Source organism: Mycteria americana, chromosome 2, assembly GCF_035582795.1.
Source record: "Mycteria americana isolate JAX WOST 10 ecotype Jacksonville Zoo and Gardens chromosome 2, USCA_MyAme_1.0, whole genome shotgun sequence".
NCBI lineage: Eukaryota > Metazoa > Chordata > Aves > Ciconiiformes > Ciconiidae > Mycteria > Mycteria americana.
The window spans coordinates 46,694,854-46,719,341 of NC_134366.1; the positions used below are offsets into that span (position 1 = coordinate 46,694,854).

The following is a 24,488-nucleotide window of genomic DNA, read 5'->3' on the forward strand; positions in this document are numbered from 1 at the left end:
AGAATTTAAGTGTAGGAAGTAGAAACTCCAGATTTTTCTTTTGAATTTCTTCTAAATAATTCTGCTCCTCACTTCTTCTCATCCTCAGAGAGGCCAATTCCCCTGCTCTGCTCTCAGCCTGTAGTATGTTTCACCACGCCAGAACAACCCAATGCTGTTAGGATACATAAAGAGTAAAGGAGTTCTGGTAGACCACAGTGCTACATTTGGAAAATTTTGTGGATTTTATTGTAAAAGTAGAGATGAATAGCAACAGACCTTGTTATAGCCTTTTTCTCCCTAGATTGAACAACTCTGTGTGAAAATGTTAATTTTCCCCTTCAAAGCAGTTAGAGATAAAGGAATAGTTTGATCAGCTGCTTTGTCCTGAATAGATTTGAACTGCAAGCCCTTGCTATAAGGCATGTCATCCAATTTTACCTTTTTTTTTTTTCTTTATTTTGACTCTTCTGTTGGCCATCTCCAGTCCATCATTATGGTTTATTTATTTTATTTACTTGTATGTATTTTTGAAGTGTGCATACCCTAGTATTGTATATGGTATTCCAGGAGCATCACTGACATTGCTAATAATTTCACAGGTAATACTGTAAGGACCACTATTTCTCACCAACATACGTTGTCTGTTCTCCACGCCTACCCAGTATTGCCTCATTTGTCTACTTAAAGATTGCAGTGGTCTGTTTGGCCCTGTCATGATACTGGAAGCTCACAATGATTGTTATCTGTAGCTGCCTCACTCTTCTTCCTCACTGTCAGCCACTGCATAGTTTGCTGGTGCTGAATTTCCCCATTGAGTAAGCGCTGTTTGCATTCTGTGTTTCATAGTGTTTTCATTTGTTTTGTCTGAAACATAAAAAGTAGCACAATAGCAGATATAATTTAAAATAGCTAACTAAGTTTATTTCAGGTTAGTGATGTTCTCTAAATGGTTTAGAAGTGCCATTTTTGGTGTCTTCATAGTAAGTTTTGAAGAACTGGATTTGCGCTGGCTCGCCCTTTGCCTGAGCCAAGTCGGATGTGTAGTTCGGGTTCTGTAAACTTGCAGTTGGTGTGGGCTGACAAATCTTGTTGCCTAGACCTGCACAAGAGGCTGTTTGACATAATCTGGCAGTTTAGAAAAACATTTTTCTTTTTCCTAGTGCAAAGGCAGTTTTATTTAGGGCATGCAGAGGCTCAGTGATGCTGGAAGTCTGCCGTGCTCAAAGGCAACCTGTGGAGTTTTGTCAGAATCCTGACTGGGGTGAAAAACTAGTTTGTCTTTTCCCTTGTGGGGCAATTCTTCTGCTCTGGTTAGCTGTCAGCTCTCTTGAGCGTTTGGTTTAGCCGGCTCAACAATGGATCCTAGTGCACAAGAACAGTACTGCAGGGAAGAAAACCTGAATATTTTCCTCTTCTTTTGATGGCTGTTGCTGAAGAATCTTGCCAGCTGTTACATGGCTTAAACAGTGACAAGTCCTTAGAGCAGAGGAGTAGGTTTCAGTTTTGCTGGACTTAACTATTGTGTGATTGGAGTGTGTCTTGTGTTTGAATTTACACTTTCAGAAATAAAAACAGGCTTTAAAAAAGTTGTGGGAAATAGAAGACATATTGACATAAAGGGCAGTAGCAACCAACTCTGCAGGCCTTGACTTGTGTCTAAGGGTATTTAGCCAGTGACACTTAGCATCTCTGCTGGTTTAAAAGCTGTGCTTCCTTGAGACAAAAAGAGGATAGTTAGAAGGGGGCTGTTATTACAGAGATTTTTTTCTTCCCCATTACCTCCCCCTCCCCAGTTGCAACCTTTCAGAAATATTTTAGGTTTGGGACTTGAGCAGGGGAAGCTTTCCTCTCCCTCTCTCAAGCTTTTGTACGTGTTCAGATTTGATGTGACATCTGGGCATGGTGGAGAGGAAGTGGGGGGTAGGGAGAAACACTGGAGAAGTTTCTTATCCTGCTTGTGCATAATTAAGGAGCATGCCTCCTGGGAAAGGGGAATAAAGGCACCCCAGGTCCTGCCACAAATTACATGACTTACTGCTGGACCGAAAGTGGACTTGACAGTTGCCAGAAGGTTGGCGGGTAATAGCCCACCTACCAACGGGAGAGTTGAAGGCTCTCCTCCCTTCGCTCCCAACATGACACCCCACTAAGAGGATCCACTTGTCCTCCCTGGAGAAGGACAGAGTCCGTGCTTGCAGCAAGGCGTTGCGGGCAGAGGCTTGTGCCCAGAGGACAAGGCAGCCTGCACTAAATGATGTCTTACGAAGTGGAAAATATCCCCAAGTGCTGTGTTGGGGAGGGGGGGAGTTATAAAATGTGAAGCTTAGCCTAATGATGGCATCCTGATGTGGGGTTATTGTTTGAAAATAGAAAATATGAGTAGTTTGAATTTCATTACAGGAACTGTCAGAGATTTTGTGGTTTTGGAAAGATAAGAAAGTCTGTGGCAGCAACAAAATGCCACATATCAATCACAGTGTTGGCAGTGGATTACAGCTCTCAATTGAACACAAAACTGGAAATGCCAAATTCTCCAGCGTTTGTTGTCTCCCTGTGTACAAACATTGTATAGTATAAAAGTGAAATATTTTACAATTTAATTGATTGCTACTATGCGTTTGTAGATTGTATGTTAGAGAAATCTACAAATCTGCTACCCTTTGCTGCAGCAGAAGGGGAGGGCAGGGAAGTACAAATGAGAGTGCAGGGCAAAAAGAATAAAAAGAGGGTGAGAAAGGAAGACTGTCCATGAGAAAAATGACACATGTGGTGAGGTCCTTCTTTTTTTAATCTGTTATTTATGGTCAAAACTGCAAAATCTTACTGAGCACACCATGCTGGTCCTTGGTTTATACTGGTAGAACACAATGTATATATCTCCTAATTCAGAGAATGCAACTGGGGCCATAGATAACTACACACTAGCTCCTTTACTTCATAGTTTGACGCAAAGACATTATTGAAAGTTTATGATTTATTTCTTAAGCACTTACAAGAGAAATTTAACAGCTGCATTTGGAATCACAGAATTCTCCATTTAACATATTGGCTTTCCCCCCCCTCCCTTTTTTCTTTTTTTTTTTTTTTTTTTTCTTTTTTCCCCTCCAGGTGCTCAATACTTGCGTGTAGTGCTTACGTGGCTCTGGCTTTGGGTGATAACCTTATGGCATTGAATCACGCAGATAAACTTCTTCAGCAACCAAAGCTGTCAGGGTCTCTTAAGTAAGTCTGATGTGGTCATTTCTTCTTTCTCAGCCCTGCTTTTTGCTGGAGAGTTCTGAGTTGAAGCTTCCAGTGTCTGTAGCTGCTTGCCAATTCTGTATCTGATGCAAAGAATTGCTTGGCCCGCTCCTGTTCTTGTTGAAGCCCTGACTAAATGTTCATTGACACGCAGGAACGTGAGTCCCCTCATTTGTGTATGAATTCCATGTAATTCGGAATCTATTGCTGCTTTTGTTACTATTTGTTAATCTCCAGCTATGGGCCCCATGCGGTAGCAGGACTGTCGGGTCTCTGTCCTGATTCACTGTGGCACTGCACGTGCTCATGTTGGCACAGCACAGGGGGCAGGCATGAACAGCTGGGGGTGGACAGCATCAGCCCAAGCCAGCATACTGCTGAAAGCTCGCTTTATGAAACTACAGCCTTGGAGGGGAAGGTTTGCTCAGTCAGTAGGGTACTAGGTCTTGGGTGTGCAGGACTGTCCCTTCACCTGCTACTGTTGCTTATATAGGTTCCATTCTTCAGTTTTTCTTTTTCAGTTCTCATTTGGCACTGCATTTTTTTGAAAGATATTCAAAGCTCATTCTGTTTCTACCCACCAGTTCTCATGCATCTCTACGAATTCAAAAAAGGCAGCTTTAGCCCCATCCTTCTGACCGTGTTTGTGCATTTAATTCCTGTGTCATACACAGGATAAAATATAGCAGAGGTTTTTATGGTAGTAATGATATTTTTCAAAACTGGTCATGTACTTGCAGAAAGCAAGCTAACTTGTGCTTATTTTTGTATGCTGGCAGCATACTCTAAAATGATCCTTGCCAATTAAATTCTTTGGCTCCCATGCTTCAAACTACTGCAGAACCTTGTCTTTTTGCACACTCATTGTATATGAAGATATTAGAGGAGTTTGCAAGGTAACACATAATTTTGTGAAGGCAGTGTTACCATTATGTAATGCAAGAAATGCTAGATGACAGGTTTTTGCTAAGACAGAGCATCATGTATCTTGGTCACAGGAAATGAGGCTTTTGTGCAGATTGGGAATATTGAACTGTTCCTTAAGTGAAATAAATTGCATGTAGAAAGTTATGTTTGCTGTATCAGATCTAAGTTGCAGAAGTTATTTTGGATGATTGATATTTACCCTATGTTTTGTAATTCATTACAACCAACTATACCATCAGTTTGAAGCATACTATATACAGCTGCATAGAACAAGCGTGAGCTTTTTTGCTAAACTTTTGTTTCAGATTAAATATTTGCAAGGGAACTATGCTCTCAATCAACAGGATTCCTTCTGTTCCAAGGTTGAAAAGGAAAGCTGCTGATTAGCTGAGCTGAACTACAAATGTGAAACATCAGACTTGCTTAATTCTTTTGCAAAACCTGCAGTTGGAAAGGTGTTTGTACCCCATGGACAGGCCTGTATAGTTGCTGTCCTTAGAAATGCTGCTATCTTACAGAATAAGTTTTATTTTTATTGAATGTAAAGTCACTTAACACCTCAAATTATAGATGTATCTATATCCTGGGGTGTTTTTGTAAGGATTCCTTTTTTAGTTCTCTGAGATAAAGCCATACCAAGGTACTGTCTTTCTGGAATGGCAATTCCTGTGCATGAATGAATTGTCATTACTCAGGTGCAGATTTTTTCACAACATGAGTATCTAAAAGTAGTAAATGGCAGAACTGGGTATTATGACAATACTTTATAAGCAAGGTAACTTCCATGCAAGTGTTTCAAGTATTAGTTTTCATGTGCTCACATTAAAAACTGCATTCAGTTTGTTTTACATAACAAATTGTGGGGGTTGTTATGCTGACATTTGTACCTAACCCTTTGCTGTTGTAGGTTTCTTGGGCATTTGTATGCAGCAGAAGCTCTCATCTCTCTAGACAGAATATCTGATGCCATCACTCACTTGAACCCCGAGAACGTCACTGATGTTTCCCTTGGGATCTCTTCAAATGAGCAGGATCAAGGTTAATGAATCCACACTTCATTAGAACTGGTTATGCTTTCAGCTGCCTTCCTGCTGTAACTTTCTATATACAAATATAATGATGATTAAGACATCTTGTTTTAAGACCGTAGGTTGTTTGGGGGTTTTTTGTTTGTGTTTTTGTTTTTGTGGTTTTGTTTTCCTGGCTTTAGTTCCTACTTTGTGTTTGGTTTGTCTTTTGCATGTTTGTCGTTCCTTTGAAGTGGCTAATTCTGTAACATAAATAGAACTGTATATTGTAGGTAGTTTCTACCTTCAAAAAGTTACCTTGTTTGAAGGTAACTTTTGAAAGCTGCTTTTGTTAAATGTGCAATTATGGTTAAGTTTGGGTTTCATACCTTCTCTTCCAGCTTTTTAGTCTCTAAACCAGGCTTTGGAGTGTCAGTGAAGTCTACTTAGTGAATTTAGTGAGAGAGAGCGGGGAGGACTTAGTTAATCTGTATCTTAATCTTCTTGCAGTGCTTCCAGTTGGGAGTGTGTATTCTGTAACAGAAAAATACTTCAGAGCCCATCTATATAGTTAAGTCTACAGAAGCTCTGCTTTCAGTGACATGTCTGCAGTTTAAACTTCACTGTACTCATCTGCAAATCTACAAGCAAAACATTAAAGATAGGAAGTCTTAAGTGGCGTAAACTCTTGAGCAAACTGATATGTTTTCCCTCTTTAATGTCAGACCATGAAGAAAGAAGCAAATTTGTATCTTTTAAAGCTTAATACAAAAAGCTCATGGAACATGATGGTTTTTGTGTGTGTTTGTTTTTTTTCTTTGTAGGGTCTGACAAAGGAGAGAATGAGGCAATGGAATCTTGTAAGTACCAGCCACCATATTCAGCAGAGTACAGGAACTTACTTGGCCAATTTGGAATAAAAGTGTAAGAAAAGAAAGATTTTTTTTTTTTTTCTTTTATTGCAGCTGGCAAGCAGACCCCACAGTGTTATCCTAGTTCGGTCACATCTGCACGAACAATGATGTTGTTTAACCTTGGAAGTGCTTACTGCTTGAGGAGTGAATATGACAAAGCTCGAAAGTGTCTTCATCAGGTATGGAAACCAATCTCAAGACAGCTTTAGGGATAAATGCACTTCCTTCAAAGTGCCATTCAGATCACAGCAAATCCTGGTGATTTCATAGCCCAGGCTCATTTGCAGACTTTGCGGAGATGGTGGCTCTTTTCTGTCTTTATGAACCAACCTAAATTAGTAACATAAAATAAAGGAATTCCAAATTTCTTACTTGTGTAAATAGTTCAGTACCACTATGTGAAGCATATATTTTTTTTTTTTCCTAGATTGTATCAAAACAGTGGAATATGACTAGGAAGCCATTCCACTTTTTCTAAGTTGTTTGTTTGTGTTTGATTTTTTTACATGGTCCGATAGTAATTGTTATATTTCAGAGGAGGAAGTTCTTGAGGGCCTTGAGTTTACTTCTCTCTAATCAGTTAATAGCTTAGATGGTGAGTTATTAACTTTAGGGCTGTGAGAACAAACTACAGTTCTGCTGGAAGTATGTTTCTTGCCTGCCTCTTGCCCCAAGAATTCTCAAGTACTGCTTCTGAAACTCTCCATCTTCACTTAGCCTGTGTCATTTGGTCCTTATGGCTGGGACTGATCTCTTTCAATGATGATACGTTTGTCTCTCTTTGCAGCCATTCCTGTCTGTCAGGAAGACTAATCAAATGCATTGTCGAGCAGCAAACTGAAACAGCAGTCTTCCAGATTACTTCATAGTAGTTGTATAGGTGAACAGGTTCAACTTCTGTGAAGTTCTCAACTGCTTAAGGCAGTTTTCCCTCCTGAGGCCTCTTAGGATTGAGCAGGTGTCTGTGCTTGGGCTCTGTAGCACATATGTAAAGCCCAAAGGAGTGTAAGGCTGTCTGTGGATGTAAAGTATAGTAGGTCTCTGCATCTACAATAAATCCAGTGCTTTTGGGAAGCCTCACACAATTAATTATTTTGTATGCACACATTAATTATTCTGTGTGTGCAGTTACATTGTATGAGGGGGAGCAACGGAGAGCACATATCCTTCACTGAAACGAGATGTGTGGCTCTCATGGCTAGTTGGGCCCCACTGAGTGACAGAATAAAAGCCAAAAAAGTATTACAAAGTGTTTAACTTATAAGTGAGATTGTAGGTTTGTCTGCTGAAATGCTGAGGCATTTGAGGTAATTGCTAAAAACTGCTTGTTAAGGTAGCTTTAAAATTGGGTAATTACCAGTTGTCCATTCTGAAGAGCACCTGAGAGACTTCCTAAAACAACAAAACTTATATGGCGGTTCAGAGTTCCTGAGCCAGAGTGGTACAGCAGGTCAGGGCCAGGGTGCTTGCAGAGACTAACCTTTGCATGAAGGGAGAAAGCAGGGATTCATGAACAGGGTATTTCCAGAACTTGGCTGTGGTGTGGGGTTTTGTTGGTGGGTTTTATGTTTGTTTGGTTTTGGGGTTTTTTTGTTTTGGGGTTTTTTTTTTTTTTTTTTTTAAGGACTAAGGGAAGTGATTTGCTTTGCATTTCAGTCTTCCTAATTCTTACGTTCCCTACTTCCTACCACACCATAAGGAAAGTTCAGATTCTGGATTATGGGGTGCAGATTTTAGAGGGATGAGAGGATCCTCTGTTATTAGTGGCCAAACTGTGTCCCCAGTATGAGCTCCTGGTGAGATCAGGTCTGTCAGGAGCTGCTCACTCCCTCTCTGTCAGAAGAATAGACCCCATGTTACTACTGAGTGTTGAATCTTGAACTGTCAGATGTGAAACACTGTGTAGAAAGGTTTCTTTGTGGTTTAGTGGATGGCCAGATCAGCTGATTTTTATTTAGCTTAGTTAACTAAGTGGTTTCTTCTGAGGGAACATCTCTACCATCTGTTTCTTTTGAAAAGATGCAGATACCAGGTACCACAACCAGGTATCCTTGTAGCAAATCATCATCTTGCACCCATTTTTTATACAGAATCAGCCCTGTTACCTTGTTGCCATTTGTGCAGATGTGTCCTCTTTCTCAGGAAATAGATAAATTTACAGTTTAATTCTACAAATTTATAGAGACAGATGTGCATTTTTCCTGCCCTCTGGACTGGGCACTTATAGAAAAGGTGGACTTGCAGGATTCAGTCTTACTGAGATCATGGGAGTCATCCTTGTACTAGGATAATCAAATGTTCGCATTTGAAATGTAGTTGAAAATAGTAAGTTTCAGAGGTTGGGACAGAAATTCTTTCTTACTCGTCATTTTTCTTTTAATTCATGGCTGGGCATTACCATGCAGAACCACTGGTGTGGTACTTAAATACCAGTATGATGATGATATTCAGTGACCTTGGAAGAGGGAAGGCAAGGGATAAGGAGGAGGGAAATAATATTTTCCTTTCAAAAGCCTGGTAGCCTGCTTTCTTTTTTTTTTTTTTTTTTCCCCTCTTCCCCCCCCCCCCCCGTTACTTTCTCCACCCATTTCCCACTAAGATTTAAAAGTGCAGAGGGCCCTTCTCTTTGAACTGAAGGGACTGAGAAGCAGAGTCTGGTGATACATGGTGTGACTCTGGCTGTAGAAGCTGGTTAGACAGAAAGCAGGGACCTGTCTGGGATGTCTGGAGGCAGCTCTGCAGAGCTGTGTTGTTCTGGAGGCTCTCAGCTCAGGATGGAGCACAGGGACTTTCAAGCCAAATTAAATCAATGGCATGTACCCTGTGTGCTGTAGATCAAGAGTAGGGAGTTGGATCTGGAGCTAATGTAGAAGACAGCTTCATTGACTTCCTAGCTGAAAAATATTTGTATATGGAAAGCTAATGAATGATCCTTGCTGACTTTGAACTTTGGAGCAGTGGAGGTTACCTTCTTCACCTGTCATCTCACCAGGAAAACTCAGTAGATTGACCCAAGAATTACAGGCTCATATTAACATAAGTATACAGCAGATGGTGCTGGTAATTGGCATGAAACAATCTTGCAAGGCAGATAATCTTTCAGTCTCTCCTTGCATGCATAAACCTAATAGAGTATATTAGTTTAAAAAAATCTTATCTTAGTTTATGAATTGTTATTTGTTTTTGTTAGCTAAGATGATGATAACAGTCTCATCAAGAGGCATTTTCTTTGAGCTGGATGTTTCTCTTAAGCACTTTCTCTCCCCGCCCCTTTCTTCTTTTTCAATAAGGCTGCTTCCCTGATCCACCCCAAAGAGATCCCTCCAGAGGCTATTCTGCTGGCTGTATATCTTGAATTACAGAATGGTAAGGAATTGAATTTTTTTCCCCAACATTAAAATCCCTAATTTAACATGGAAGCTGCAGTGTTGACTGTAACTTTGTATTTTTAACACACTGGATTTTTCCTTGAAGTTTACAGCTAGCTCTCATAGGCAAACTGTTGAAACAAATTCTTAAGTTTTGAAATGTTCTGTCAACCTAGATATGGGACACAAAGGGGAGGAGGGCAGTGTCATCATTCCTAGTCTTTATATAGACAGTTGTGCCGGTATTTGGAATGGCACCCTTTAGGCCCTGTCTCCATTTTACACTGCTACGGATCCGTGTATCTGCACCTTCATTTCCATTGTTTATTGCAGTCCTGTTCTTACACACTCCAGCCTTCCTAAACATTCCTCTTCTGAGCTGAAATCTTACATCCTTTGCGCAGAGATCAGCAGTCTTGGATAGGCTCAGTAAAACCCTTGATGAGGTTTATACTGTAAAGAGGGCTTGAAAGGCTTTTCATTAAAAGACAACTGCAATCCAAGTTTCCCAAAGAAGCCATGTCAAGGGCTATGTAGCGAGTACTGTAACAAAACTTCTAATATTGATAACTTTCTCTTCCCAGATCCTTCCTTTTGAAGGTTCACGGTGTTTGGGAAAAAAAACCCTCTACATAATGGGAAACTGGAAAGATTGCACTTGAATTCTGCAGTGTGAGCAGACTGGTGCAGCTGCACCATTGAAGCTGTCATGGCTGTGGACCTGTGCCCCTTGGGGGTTTAATATCTGAGTGTTGTGAGATGTTCAGTGTGCTTGTTCCCTTCAGTTGTCTTGCATTGCAGGCACTTGAGCATTTGTATTCAGAATTGAGACTTCTACAAAGCTTTTCTTAGAAACATCTTTCTAAGTTGGAATTGTGGAAACCTTTCTGCAACAAAAGTACAGAACAGAAGAGAGTAGAAAGTGGGATTTATGTCTCTCACCCACTTCTAAGTATATAACCAAAAGGAGCTAAAACCATTTTTTGTTCTATAAATGGCAACAAAAGGGCGCATCTTTTCTGAAACTAAAACTTTAATGAAAGAAAAGTATTTGATAAGAGGGAGAAATATTCTTTTCAGAACTTAGTGGGTTTTCTCCTACAATTCTATAGGTTTAATTTTTAACAAAGAGTAAGTTTTCCATTTATATTGGTATTTATTTGATGGGCCATGCGTGCAGTTGAAAATCAGATTTCTTGTTTTAAAAACATGTTTTACATACACCCTTGACATTTGCATTACTGTCTGTAATGTCACAGTGTGAGGGCATTTTGTGTGAGATCTAGAGTCTCACTATGCAGATGGGAGAGAGAAGAGCTGCCCTTCAGGAATTTCAAAGGTGCTCTGGTATCCTCTAGCTCTGAGATAAAAGCTCAGTGTCTCCAGCTAAGAACAGGCAGAATCAGGCACTAGTGTTGTTTCACATTTACTTTTATCTAATACTTTTAATGCCTGTGTCAGCATTTCACTGAATAGGAAGACCACTAGTGTACATGGCCTGGGCCCAGGGCTGGCGTGTCAGCTCTGTTCTGAGAACAGTGATCCGTAAGTCATACAAAAGTACTTTTTGTTTTTAATTGAAACTTGTCTTCTAGGTAACACGCAGCTGGCACTGCAGATCATCAAGAGAAACCAGCTTCTCCCTTCTGTGAAAACACTCTCTGACATGCGGAAGAAGCCTGTTTTTCAGCCAGTCCACTCAATCCAGCCCATTCAGATGCCAGCTTTCACCACTGTTCAAAGGAAGTGAGGTTGTGCTTCAACCTGCTGCTGCCCTGCCCATGAGGGCTTGGGATTTTGTATATTTTTTTAACCTAGGACACCTGCATACCCCAATTGCTGGAGTGTGTCATTTATGTAAATTTTTAATAAAACCTGTAAACAAAAAGGCATGCTTGGAGATGTTTGTAAAGGTTATTTCATAAAGGAAGAGCAGTTGGTACCTGTTTTGAATGTGAGTAGCAGTTTACTTACTTATCAAAAAGAAGTGGTTAACCAGGTGTGTAATTCAGCTCTTTTTGAAGAGAATAGATGGGAGGGAAGTGACTGGAAGGAGAATACCATTTACCTGAACTAAAGCAGTTGAGCTGTTGTGCAGTGTAGGGTCTATGACTGATGTGTTTTGACACATGTATTCCTGTAAACCTCCTTCGAGGTTTTGCATTCCTTGAAGCAGCAGCTTTTGCCCAACTTTGCTATGTTGATGTAGCTACAGTCCACTGCCTTGCAGCAGCTGGGAGTTTGGACCTTGCTGTAGTTAAAGCTGCCCCTTCAGGCACAGGGAGGGGAGGGGTGTGTATGCCCTGAGTTTCCTGTGGTTACCTTATTAAGTGCAAAGAGCACAGCTTCAGTGTTAACAGGGCAAGGCCCTACCTTTAATCTAAACTCTTCCTTAAAATTAGCAGCTGGCCTGAAAGGGTTAGCAGGCCACTGGATCTTAGAGGTGGGGGTGTAAGGACACACTAAGGCCCTTAACAGCCCTCAACATGGCACTGCAGCACCCTGCTAAGCTGTGGTGACTTGTCATTAGTTTGTGTATCATTAGCACAAGCCACCCTTGCAAAAAGCCAGTCTGTGCCCCTTTGAAGTTTGTGTGATCAAGATGGCAGTCTTAGTATGAGGGAGAGAGATCCTTGTGACCAGGATGCATCTGTTGCCTCTGATATGCTACTGGGTGTGTGTGACTGACCTGGGTGCTAAGTCCGTGGCCCCTTCTGCTGCTTGAGGGCTGTAGTGCTTCTCTGCTATAAACGAGAGGCTTCTCCTGCCTCAGGGGCTCAATGGGTGGCAAGAGCCAGAAGGCAGTTTGCCAAAACAAGAAAGGGGTGAGATGGACAAAAACCTGGTATGTCTGCTAAACCTTTGTCTGTTGGTGTGGCAGGGTGGGGGTGTAGGGCAATGGTTGCAGCAGGCAGTGGGTGCTCTGAAGGGACCAGTGCTGGGGAACACTCTTGCTTTAGCTGGATGGACAGTGTTTGTGGGTTTTTTTAACTTACTTCTTGGTTTTGTTCTTCTCCCTCATCTTCCTTTGTCCTAAAGGAAGGTGGAATGGTGCAGGTACAGTAGAAGGATGGCTGGCTGTTTGTTAGAAGAAGGTATTTTTTTTTTTAATTGCAGTTTCCACTTTAGAGGAATACCTCTTTCTTTCAAAAACTTCTGCTCAAACCAAGAGGCTGTAAGATAGCAGCATAACCAAGGACCCTCTGGTTACTTATTGTGAGCATAGGAGAAGAGATGAGCCATCCTGCCTTGGGACTTAATCCAGGCATAAGATAATCAGAGCCCAGCACGGAACAGAGCATCTCTCCTCACTTCCCCTCCCTGGCTGTTTTGTGTCATTTAGGCTACTCTGAGACTTTGCCCAGATAATCTCCAGGGCAGAGCTGGGATAACACCTTATCTCCCGGTGCTGCTGGCATTGTACTTTGCCTCCAGCTACCACCAGGAAGGTTACACTTTCAAGTGGCCACCTGAGAGGCAGGTCCTGCTCTCAGTAACTTGCACATTAGGTACAGATGTCCTGGGTTTGCCCCCAAGATCTGGAACAAACAAGCCACAAATGACAGAAGAAGAAGTTATTAAACAATGTGCAAGTTGTAGAATGAGCACAAGTGTGTCCCCCCAGCAGGAAGCTAGCCATCATGAAGCAGTACAGCAGAAGGCTTGAGAACTATGCCTTTTAGGCAAGATAGCTGTCTTCACTGCTTTTCAAGGCTTTCAGGGTAATGACCAAATAGCTGACTTTTTCAATAACTTCTCTATCGCTGTAGGACCCACTCTGTCCTCGGGTAGGGGCAAGCAGTTTAGAAGTATTAGGAATAAAAAGATCAGGAAAAAGTGTGTAGAAAGCACCTTTCTGCAAGAAGGGAGAAAGGGAGCTGATACAGCCCTCAAGTCAAAGTAGATTAACCTTTTTTGTATTTAATCAGTCAGAGATGCTCACTGTGTGGTCCCGGGCCCTGAATAGAGAAGATTCTTCTCCGCCTTCCCTGCCCCCCCAGGAATGCAGGGCATTCACATGCAAAAGATGCTAATGCCTTGCTTCAGCAGTGCCCACCTCCACCCCGAGGCACCCAACGCTCCGCTCACGGCTCGGTGAAGGATGCAGTTGGATGTTGTTCCCCAGCTACTGCTCATCTTATCAGAGCTGCATTTGCATGTGAGCAGCAGCATTCAGCCCCAGCTCTGCCCTAACAATGACTGCTCTGCTGCCCTAAGGCGGCTGCATTGGCCAGAGCAGCTCTGGGATTTCCCCCCTCTGCCTGGAGCACTGCTACTTGACTTTCAGCTATCGGGTTCCATAGTTTTACTATTAACAGAGCAGAAAAAATAAATATCAAAACACATCTAGGAAGGGAGCAGTCAAGGACCTGTCTCCCTCTCTGGCCACAGAGTCACAGTCCGCTTTTGCCATTTCCCTCAGTTGCTTTTAGGCTCTGATAGTAAAGAAGTGAAGGTCAAGTAAAACTGCAAGCTGTCCTGTAGAAATAGCAGGCTGGGCTGTGTGTTAAGTTAGCAAAGTCAGTAATGCTTATTATTTTGGTTTGTTCCTCTCCTGCCCTCCCCTTGCCTCCAGGATCTCATCCCTGCAGTCAGGTTACACTCCCTTTCCCCTCAAGCACTGTAAGTGGAGGTACCCCTGTTGCTACCTCAGCCTCCAATGCCAGCATGGGCTCAGACCTAAAGCTTTTGGCAAGAAAGTAGATGACAGTGACCAGGGCCATGGTGCAAGAACTGTGCAGCACTTGTTCAGCAGTGTCCAGAGCCATCTCATGGTGCTCAGTGAGCTTCCAGGTTCTGGTTGTCTTCAGGGAAAGAACACAGAGAAGCCAAGGGAATACAGACAGAGTACCACACAAAGCTGGCCAAGTGGGTAGTCTTGAAACTCACCTTAGCAGCCTTTTCCCCCTCCTTCACAGGGTCTTCTCCGTCCCTCCTTTCCACTTGGAGTGATCTCTGTACTGCTGACACATTACCAGCTGCTCCAGCAGGAAGAAAGAGCGATGGTCAAGGATTTTGACGGACAGAGCACAGCATGGTGCTGAGCAGTCCTACAGTTGTACACAGCTGGGGCCAGAAAGCATCTCAGCTTTGAAAAGCTAGCGCAGTCAGCACTTTCAGAGACTGGAATCCACCACCGCTTCTACCGCTGCTGGGAATTCAATCAGTGGCCTTAATTCTCAAACCTTACTTGAAGAGCATCTCCCCATGCTCACCATTTCTTTTCAAACCTTTTCCAAAGTAGTAAGGAAAAAAAGAACACCTTTCCTGCTTACCCGACTTATGTTGGGGGTCTGCTCTTCAAGATGCATTATTAGATGTTCTGGTAGCTTTGCTTTACACTACCACTCAGAAAAAAGCACTGCTTTCACAGTTGCAAAAGTGAAGAAATGGAAACCTAGAAATAGACCTAACAAGGTTAAACCAGGAACTTTCTGGCAAAATACCGGAAAAACTACAAGGAGTACAGGTGGTGACTCCAGTATCAAAGCCATTTCCTCCACTCATGACAGTGAGGCTGGTTTTTTTAATAGATCAGACAACTGAGAGTTTGACACTGCATCAAAACTACTTTAAAAAACCCCCACAAAACAAACCAAACACACTTCTCTCCACAGCACCCCAGTATTTCTCCTCTCTCCTTTCAAAGCAGGTGCCTCTGGTTAAATTTTTCAGTGGTCATCACCTGGAGGCAGCAGGTTCAAATTCAGGCAAGAGCTTTTTCTTTATTGAATCCTGATAGAAGAGAAGGCTTCAGCTGGGTAATACAGAAACACACATACACAGATTTGCCATGAAAAAACTCCTCACATTTATTTGATTAAACAAAAATAAAATAAACTGCATAGGAACATTTTAAAGTCCAGAGAGACACTGACTTTGTTTTAAGGCTGCCAGTAGCTGATACATCGTCTCCTTGCTACATCCTTCAGCCTTCCCTATGGACCACAAAGATACATTCAGAAGCCTCCATTAACACAAGGGTTCTAACATTTTGCTCGCTTATTCTACATAAAAGTTTGCACATAACCTGTCATGCTTTCTTCTCTGCGGTACTCAACATCTGACATCTAAACATGTCACTTTTTGTCCAAGTAGAAATGTGTTGCCCTTTTTGGAGCATGGAAGTTCTTGTCACAGCCTGTTTCATTAGCAATTAGATATAAAAGCTCTGAGCAGCTCATTAAAAGCAGAGCACTGTCTGTCCTGCTGAGACATTTTTATTATTATTAGGAAAGCAGCATGGTTAATCACTAAAGTAGAAGAGAAACAACTGCGACAGAAGAGGAAACTACAAAACCAAACGACTCAAAATGCCCAACATCCAAGTACTGACAAAATCGTTCTGGATCCTGATGCAAACCTGCACCAAGGCAATGCTACTTATACACTGGTAACAAAGTTTTATAAGATGGGGCCATACATCTGCAGCAAATTAAACAAAGGGAGAAAAATGCACATTTGACATTGGTTTCATGTGGACGACCTCCATTTTGTTCAAGGCTTACCAATTTCTACTTGACTTAAATTGCAGGCGTGTGCTCAACACCCTCACTACTCCAATGAATTGTGCACGAACCAAGCAGGGCATGACAGGTAATGCACAGTACAAACAAGAGTCACATACAGTAAGAAACCCCCACCAACTCAGGTGACTAAGCACACCTTACAAACTAGTTAAAAACTTTTAGTCATTTTAGAAAAGAAACTAAAAACAAAACCCAGAAACAGACATCTCTCCCTCTGAAGGAAAAACTACTACATTGCCTGAAAGTACTCTACAAACCTATAAAAGGACTTTTTTTTTTAAACTAGTCTGGTAGTTCAAAAGGAAGTTACTTGACTACATCACTACACAGACACTTAACATTCAGTCAGTAAGGCTCTACGAAAAGAGCTTAAAAAATTATCTACCTGAGTTTGTAAGTTGATACAATCATTAATAGAAGGTCTAAGACCATGCAGGTACACAAAGCATTTTTAGAACCATTACTGGTTAAACAATGATGGAAAAAGATGCCAGTCTGGCTCGTTAACCCGTAAGATCACTTAGAGACATCAACGTACATTTTCCACCATAACATTTACCAAACCCAACACAGCCTATCTTTATTAGGGGTCTCCTGTACCCACTTCTGTCACCCCTTAGTATGAGCAAGGGAGGAAAAAAGATTTTTTTTCCAATATAGTAATCTGAAAATGTGCTTCTGCAACTTTACTCCACAGGTAAAACAAGGGGCATGTTGCATGTCACTATTAAAGTTGCATAAAACCCCAACATACTGGTTTTAAACCACCTCTCCTGAGAGTGTCTGAACCTAAACTGCCCTCCAGGAATAGGAACTTGGTTACTTTGTCATGGTGGAAAAAAATCCCATTGAGTCAAGAAAGCTACTAATACAATCACCAAGTCAAAAAAAAAATCAGGATCTTATTCCCTTCAAGCATTTGGTATAACGTTGTGTTTACAGCAATCATAAGATTAGTCTTTCCAAACAGGACATATTTGTAGGCATGCATAAAAGTTTCTCTTGTAGAGAGAAGACCTAAAGGTCTCTTACGGACATAAGAACACTGCAAAGGAACATGAAGTATGTCACGTCAGCTAGTAGTGTCATAATACTGAAAAAAGTTTACATTTCCATACTTCGTAGTGAAAACAGAACAAACTCAAAAGTGTTTCAGGTATCTCAGTACAGTTTGCCTGAACATTTGGTTTTATTTACAGATTCTCTAGCAAGGGCAGCTTAATATTTCCATGGGCAGGCAGCAAAAACAAAAGCAAACAAAAAGCAAGCAGTCACCATGTTGTACACCCTTAGTATCTCTGTTTCGGTCAAAATGCTTGTCCAACAGGCAGGATGAATCCTTCCCCCAGGCAGATTCTCAATTATTTCTCAAACCTGTCTGATGCTAAATTGAGGTAGATGATTTACTTCTGCAAAGTGAGGTAGAACTTCAAGAAAAAGATAGTGGCATCTCTAATTGTGCATTTTGTACCACAGCAAACTGGGTTTCAAACTCCCAAGGACTCAAAGACCAAAGGTACAATATTTGTCTAATGCAAGTACCAGTGTTTGTTTTTTATACAGCTCCAAACTGTTTGTCTAAATATCTCTACTTTTAAATACCCTATTACCTTTTGGCACCATTTGGCTTACACTCCTTGAAAAAAAATAAACAAAACACTTTGGCACTTTTTTTTTTTTTTTTTTTAAAGTAAACCAGAACTCAAAAAAGTCTTATGATCAAAGTTATGGCAAGATAAGCCTATAAACCTGCTCTCTTCAGAAATTAATTTTGGTTTAACTGCAACCTAACAGACTGGGCCCATTTTCCTGCAATTGCAAGGGAATGCCACATCCAAGCGCCTTGTTCTTCTTTCTCCCAGCTTGGTTACCCTGGCCCTAACATGCATTAGTTTTCAGGTGTTGTCATCCTTCCCTTGCTTTCTTTACAAGTTTAAGGTTTATGAGCTTCTTTAAATAAGTTATATTTAACAGGTACTAAAAAAAAAAAAAAAAAAAAAAGGAGTGAATTACCTGAAGGACCTGTATTATCAACAACTGAGTCTGCTACAGTTTGCTACTGAAGTTCCTGCTTAAATAGTTCTGAGAAAGGACAAGATTGCTCCATAGGCTGAACCCAAAACAGCCATACTGACTGCCGATAACATTTTGTCAAGTAAAAAGTTTACCGAGAGCCACCGGTTTAACCTGGCATAGTGAAATTCCTTTGGGAGTTCTAGTAGACAGGTCTGTCACCCACATCTGTTGTTCCTCAATGTCAGAGCTAAGAGAAAGAGGCACAAGCTCACCTCATCCTTCTCCAGGCCATTTCCACTAGTTCAGAAGATTACTCTGAATGCTTGTTCAGTTTGCAATCCAGCTTCAAAGCCTTGCTTTTTCTCTCTGCACCATGTATATTATGATACTGGGACATTAACCTGAGAACATGCATAGCCTGAGAACATGCATGGAAAAACAGAGCAAGGTTTGAATCTCATTTAAGTATTACTGTTTAAAAGCCCCTATGGGGCATCTGATGTTGGCATTGTATATTATCGCTACTTATTTTCATTGCATATAAAACACTCCATTTTATAAGCTACACTACCACTTTTCAATGAGACCAAGTGTGCTTAGCACTATCTGACAAAGATAAGGAATTATTTTGGGTAGCTAAATAGCAGTGTTTTTAAAACGAAAGAGCTCCCCAACACATGAGGTCAAACACTTGAGGTTTGGTTTGTAAGCAAATCCCACTGAATTAGACAGCAACTTAAAGTCGTTCCTCTTCCTGACAGAGCTGGACTGGGGGTTCGTGCAATGGCTCCATACAAAATAGCAAAGGGCAACTTCAGTGTCTGTCACCTTCTGCGCTGTGCAGGCTGGAGAGGGGCAAAAAGGTTTCTGCAGTTCAACACAATCCTGAATGCACACTTGGCTTTTTTTTTTTTTTAATGCCTGGAAAAACAACTCCCTTCTAGTCCTAGGGAAGTGAGGAACCCAACAAGCATTAAAGCACAAGAGCATTTCTAGCATACTCCACCACTGTCAGCCACTCTGGTCAAGATACTAAGAGACCTGGCATTTAAGACATGATAGGATAAATGCAAGGACACCGCAAACTAAAGATTAAAGCTTTTAAAACCAGTTTTCTTTGGTATCTAGGTCTTGTAGGCTGTTAGTTTTCACAGCCCAACTTGCAAGTAATTCTTGGACTGAATAATACAAGACAAACACGGACATCTGTTACAACTGTAAGGCCACCCCCAAGAAGGGAGGCATGTACACAAGCAGAACTTAAAAAAGTTGAAGGTAAACTAGCTTTCTCTCATACCCATATTTTGAGCAGCCACACAAATTTAATGACAGACATCTGTATAAAAGATTATCCTTTAAAGACTATTTTTAAACCATGCTATCCTAAGATTAAGCCTAACTGAAACACACTGCTTTGAAGAGTTTGCTTCCTCGAGGCTTTGGCTGAAAGGCAGCACAGTTATTTATCTTAATTTAGGTGTTTTTCCTCACCCTTCTTTCAAAAGAGGTTTTGCCATCTCATGAATCTGTCTGTCTCTTTCTGGTCCTTTAGTTTAAGCCTCCTCTAAGTGGCAGCTGTCTGCACACATCATCAGGATTTCTACAAAACCCAGAAAGTTAACACTCCTTGGAGGGGAAAAGCAGCAAGAAGGAAAGTGCACCTTGTGATTTCTCACAAACTTGTAGAGAGCCTTTCAATCTCAGGTCACTTTTCTGCATGGTGGCTGGCAGAGAGATGAACCCTTTCCTTGGAGGATGGTTAAGGCTCTTCAGACTTTTTGATAAAACAATGTTTATATTTCAGAGATCTTCTCTTGCAAACAGTAAGGTAAATCCCATAGCATTTCCAAGCCTAACAGTACTGATACATGAATTTTTCCATCGCAGAGAGACAGAAAAGCCCTCTGTTCCCCACTTTAACCATTCTTGTTTGCCACCAAAGGCCTTATCCAGAGGATGAAGCAACAGCTCTGTAAAGACCTTACCTGCATTACCAGCTAAACTGGAATGCAAGAAATTGAAGAATAAACTGAAATACTCCCAGGGACTCAAAGTCACATTTTGCTAAAGAGATCTCTGTTCTCCCCAAAAGTTTCTGCTTCTCAGAAAAGCTTTTTTTTTTTTTTAAATATCCCTGAAAGGGCTAAATTCCCCCTGCCTCCAAGCTTTTAAGGATCATATACATTTATTTTACACAGGATTCTTTGGTACTGCCCTGGGAAAAAAGCAGCAAAGTTTCGTCTTGATGCAGTTTGCCTTATGCTGGTACTGGTAACTTTTCACTTGGATCCGTAGCAAGAGATACATGGAGCCACAGGCCCACCCCACTCTAAAAACTACAGTAAACCTTCCTGAACTTTTCAGCCCAGCTCTTTGGGGAAGCCAGAAAATGGAAAAAAAAAAAAATTGTCACTGATAGAGTTATTGCAATCCTCTTTAAACACAAAAAACTGTTGACTTCTCCAAAACGCACCCTGAATCTCCAAAGCTGTGCTTATTTCTTACTTTTGGAAAAAGGTACCACTTCTGTTCTAACAAATCCATCAAACATTATTCCCTTAAAGTCTCTCTATGGGGAGGGGCAAAAAAAGCTAGTCATTTCACAAGAAAGTAAATCAAAAGGGTTCAATTTTCCCTGTTTCAATGCTCCTTGTAACCTCTTCTGTTATCCAGATTAGGTGCACTGATAAAAGAAACAGTAACTTTTTAAAACTAATTTAGCTTTCAGGTGAAAGGGTAAAAAGAAATACTCAATGACAGGATACATTAAAGGAAGCCTTGCTTTTTATCTAAACTTTACGACAACTGCACTAAGCCACTAAAATGAACAATTTGGTTTAAACTTAAAGAACTTTTGTGCATTTTCATCAGCTTCACTTTGTGCTGTTGGATTACTGTGTTTCAGAAAAAAATACACAGAAATGCCAAAAAGATGCAAACTTGCTCTTCCCAGCGAGTGAATCCCACTCACTTTTCGCAAAACGTTCAAAGTCATCTGGGAACAAGACGCTGTGCTCACCAGTAAATCAAACACACTGAGGTATAAAAAGGAGAACAGGAAAAAGTTCTCTGCTGCAGCAGCAATTCAAAAAAACAAAAGTCCCCCCTCCCATGTCCCCACTCACAGAACTGCAGTATGGTCAAGAACACAAATTCTCTACAAACACCTACTAGCATTTTCTCCATTAAAAAAGTTACACAGAGCCTTTTTTGGCTTAGTCTACAGAACTTGCCACACAAACCACCTAATGTGCACAGCAACACTTGTTTGTGCATGAAACCCCATCGGGGGGAGAGGTAAAACGTTCTGAACTGCGAGTGTGTGGGGATGGGGAGGGGGAGAGAAACCGGGGAGGGAAGGAAGGACATTGAGGTAGATAGAATTTAACTTTACAGGCTCACTCCCTGCAGAAAAAAGGTAAGTACATTCATCTGTAAAAAAATTAAAGATGAGGTAGGTTTGAATTAACGTTGTATTTTTTCATTTTCTCTTAGAAGAATTTCCCTGAGACAGTTTCTTCCTAATTCAAACACAGATTAGAAGACGAGAATTCGATTGTTTCCAAAGTCGACCACAACAATCATGCCATCAGGGGTGACGGCTATACCTGAAGGACGGTCCATCTGACCAAAGCCGCTTCCCTGAGTGCCAAACTTGCATAAAAAGCTACCATTGGACTCGAATATCTGCACTCGGTGGTTCCTGGAATCGGCCACGATGATGCGCCCCTCTTGATCCACCGCCACTCCCTGCGGGCGCAGGAACTGGCCGTTCCCGGTGCCCTCCGAGCCCAGAAAGCGTGCTGACTGGCAATCTGGATGGATGACCAGAAGGCGATGGTTGTTGAAGTCTGTCACTACTAAGTGGCCCTCGTGATTGAAAGTCACACCTCTGGGGGAATCAAAGTGCTTCCAGAGTGCCCCTTCGAAGCCATACTTGTTAAGAAACACACCGTCGGGCCCAAACAGCTGAACGCGATGGTTCCTTGTGTCGGAGACCAGGATCTTGCCCTCTGCGTTGACGGCCACATCCCATGGGTAATTGAATTGCCCGTTCTTTGTTCCTTTCTCTCCAAACTTCAGAATGAACTGCCCCTCAAACGTGAAGATCTGGATGCGATGATTGTCCTTGTCAGCCACAACGATCCTACGCGAGATGTCACAGGCCACGCCGGCAGGGCGATCGAACTGGCCCGGTCGGGATCCCAGTGTGCCAAACTTGTGATGGAAGGTCCCGCATGGTTTGAACACCTGGATGCGGTTATTACTGCGGTCAGCAACGATGATGTAGCCTTCTTTGTCTACACTAACCCCCCAGGGGCGACAGAGTTTGCCATCGCTGTCTCCCTCGCTGCCAAAGGAGAGCCCCGGCAGCCCAATGCCTATGTAGCTGCGCCCAGATTTCACCACAACTTTGAAGGGGCTGTTCTCGATGTGTTGGTTGCACATCATCACGGATACTAGGTGCTCTCCCTCTAGCTGTGGACGGTAGCTGACCAGGTAGGTCCCGTTCTGCTGATCACTGACATCTGCCCCAAAAAGGTTTCCATCTGGGCCCATCACCACGGCAGAGATCATGTCACCTCCTGAAAGGCGAGGCTCCCCATCATGGTCATAGCCTATCACTGTGAAAGAGGCCACTTTGCCCTGCAGTGCACGCTTGAGGCCTTCCCCGGTGGCTTTGGTCAGAGGAGCAAAAGCCCCACTGCTGACAAAGCCCATTGATTTAATGGCCATATACAACGCCTGGTCAGGGGGAGTGAACATGATCCTGTCGTCTTCCTGTGGCTGGAGAAGGCCTCTCACGTTCTTCAGCTCCTGCACCTGAGCCAGCATGCGGTCCCGAGCCAGAAGAATATCCATGGTACGACCCTCCTCCAGGACCTGCTGAACAGCACTAATGGTGTTGTCCAGCTTATTTAGGTTCTGACGTAACTTTTCAACTTGCAAGTAGAGTGACTTAGCCTTGACTTGACGAATCTTTTCCACCTTGGGGGGGACAGGGGGAAGAGAAAAGCACACTTACATCAGGAAAGACAACCCGTAACATAGAAACATTTCCTAATGTTGCTCTTCTACATAAAAACCGGTTGTGCAGTTGCTGCAGCATGTTGACACAGAACTGCAGAACAAGCCTCTAAAAGCCATGATGTAGAGAAGCAGAAATGAGGAAGAGTAATTATTTATCCAAATTCAGGATCATTCTCCTCTCCCATCCTCCAGCCAGAATCATATATTCTTACTCTGCAGATCTGCTGCATCAGAGTGCCATTTAAAAGGAAGAGTCACTTGCTTACTAGTAATGATTTGCTTCCTCAAATGCTATTCTGTTTTCTAGTTGCAAAGTACTGGACAGATCATCCGAAGGTACGTCTTATTTAGACTCCAGGGAGGACAGAGGTTACTGCAGGGTCTCAAGAAAGAGCAGAGGCTAAGGCTTCTCTAACCAGAATTGAGACCAATTTCAGAAGGCAGGCTGTTATCACACAAAGCTGAGGCTAGGAGTCAGCATCAGCTCACGCACACAGACTCTTGTCATTCCCCTGCCTGCCAGAACTGTTTTCGTGTGACTGGATAATATCAGACACCTATCTCCAGGGATTTTTAGGGTCCAATTATTTTAATATTTTCTTGTGAATACTGGCAGTCATGCCGAGCTAGTGCTTTACAACAGGATGCTTTATAATGTCACTTCAAATGACAGAAAAGGTTGCTGCCAGTCCCTGCTTGGGGGACTGAAGCTCAAGCAAAAATGGTTTGTTTGTAACTATTTTATAGAAGCCTGTGTTTATCTTTACTTGCAAAAAAAAAAATCACTTTAGATCATCTGGCAAAGACATATGCCTTGTAAAACTAATGAAACATGTAATTGCTTTATTGTTGCAAAAATACATTTCCTTATGTCTGAATACCTGCTTGGCTGCAGAACAATACCAGCAATGTATTTTAATGAGGGACAACTCACTGTCTGAAGACTCCTTGGTTATACACTGACTAGATAACAGATGTACAAATATGCTGTTTCTTTTAAAGTTAAGGCATGCAGGTTTTACCAGACTGTTAAAGAAGTCAGAGATGCTTCTTCTCCAATAGATTTCCAAAAAAGATTACTAATCTTAGGTATCAGCTTAATCCTTGGCCTCAGCTTTGGTACCCAAAATTATTCACTAACATGCTTCATATGAGAGCTTAATACACTCAGCTTTTTTTTGCTAGAATGAATTACCACCTCCATCAAGTTTCCTTCTTAAAATAATGTTTTATAACCTGAAGAGAACTTGTTCTCGGTGCAGACATTCCAACAAAGTGCATTTATGCAGCCTCTTGGGATACAAATAGCTTAGGGGCAGCTCTTTCTTCTCCTGTACTAGGAATACCTCAAAAGAGAAGGCTGCCAAGCTTCTTGGGAAGGCTAACAGTGGAAAGTGAACTCACCTCCCTCAATCCAAATACCTCAGAAAAAGCAGCATTAGAAGTACAGCAACTATATAAAGTGCATTTTTA

The 24,488-nt window shown here is 41.9% G+C and overlaps 2 protein-coding genes across 7 annotated transcripts in view; one reads left to right on the forward strand and one right to left on the reverse strand.

The window, feature by feature from the left end:
* Window positions 1-11,328, forward strand: part of CNOT10 (CCR4-NOT transcription complex subunit 10) — a 64,737-nt gene extending 53,409 nt beyond the window's left edge. For all 3 annotated transcript variants that reach the window (XM_075493212.1, XM_075493210.1, XM_075493211.1), the window contains 6 exons: window positions 3,091-3,204; window positions 5,057-5,187; window positions 5,981-6,016; window positions 6,122-6,249; window positions 9,361-9,436; window positions 11,034-11,328. In XM_075493212.1, the coding sequence (XP_075349327.1) occupies window positions 3,091-3,204; window positions 5,057-5,187; window positions 5,981-6,016; window positions 6,122-6,249; window positions 9,361-9,436; window positions 11,034-11,188 (640 nt within the window). In that variant the 3' untranslated portion in view covers window positions 11,189-11,328. The remainder of the gene's footprint in view (window positions 1-3,090; window positions 3,205-5,056; window positions 5,188-5,980; window positions 6,017-6,121; window positions 6,250-9,360; window positions 9,437-11,033) is intronic.
* Window positions 11,329-15,241: 3,913 nt separating this feature from the next.
* TRIM71 (tripartite motif containing 71) overlaps window positions 15,242-24,488 on the reverse strand; it is a 63,475-nt gene continuing 54,228 nt past the window's right edge. For all 4 annotated transcript variants that reach the window (XM_075493218.1, XM_075493216.1, XM_075493215.1 and 1 more), the window contains one exon: window positions 15,242-22,973. In XM_075493218.1, coding sequence (XP_075349333.1) covers window positions 21,522-22,973 — 1,452 coding nt within the window. In that variant the 3' untranslated portion in view covers window positions 15,242-21,521. The remainder of the gene's footprint in view (window positions 22,974-24,488) is intronic.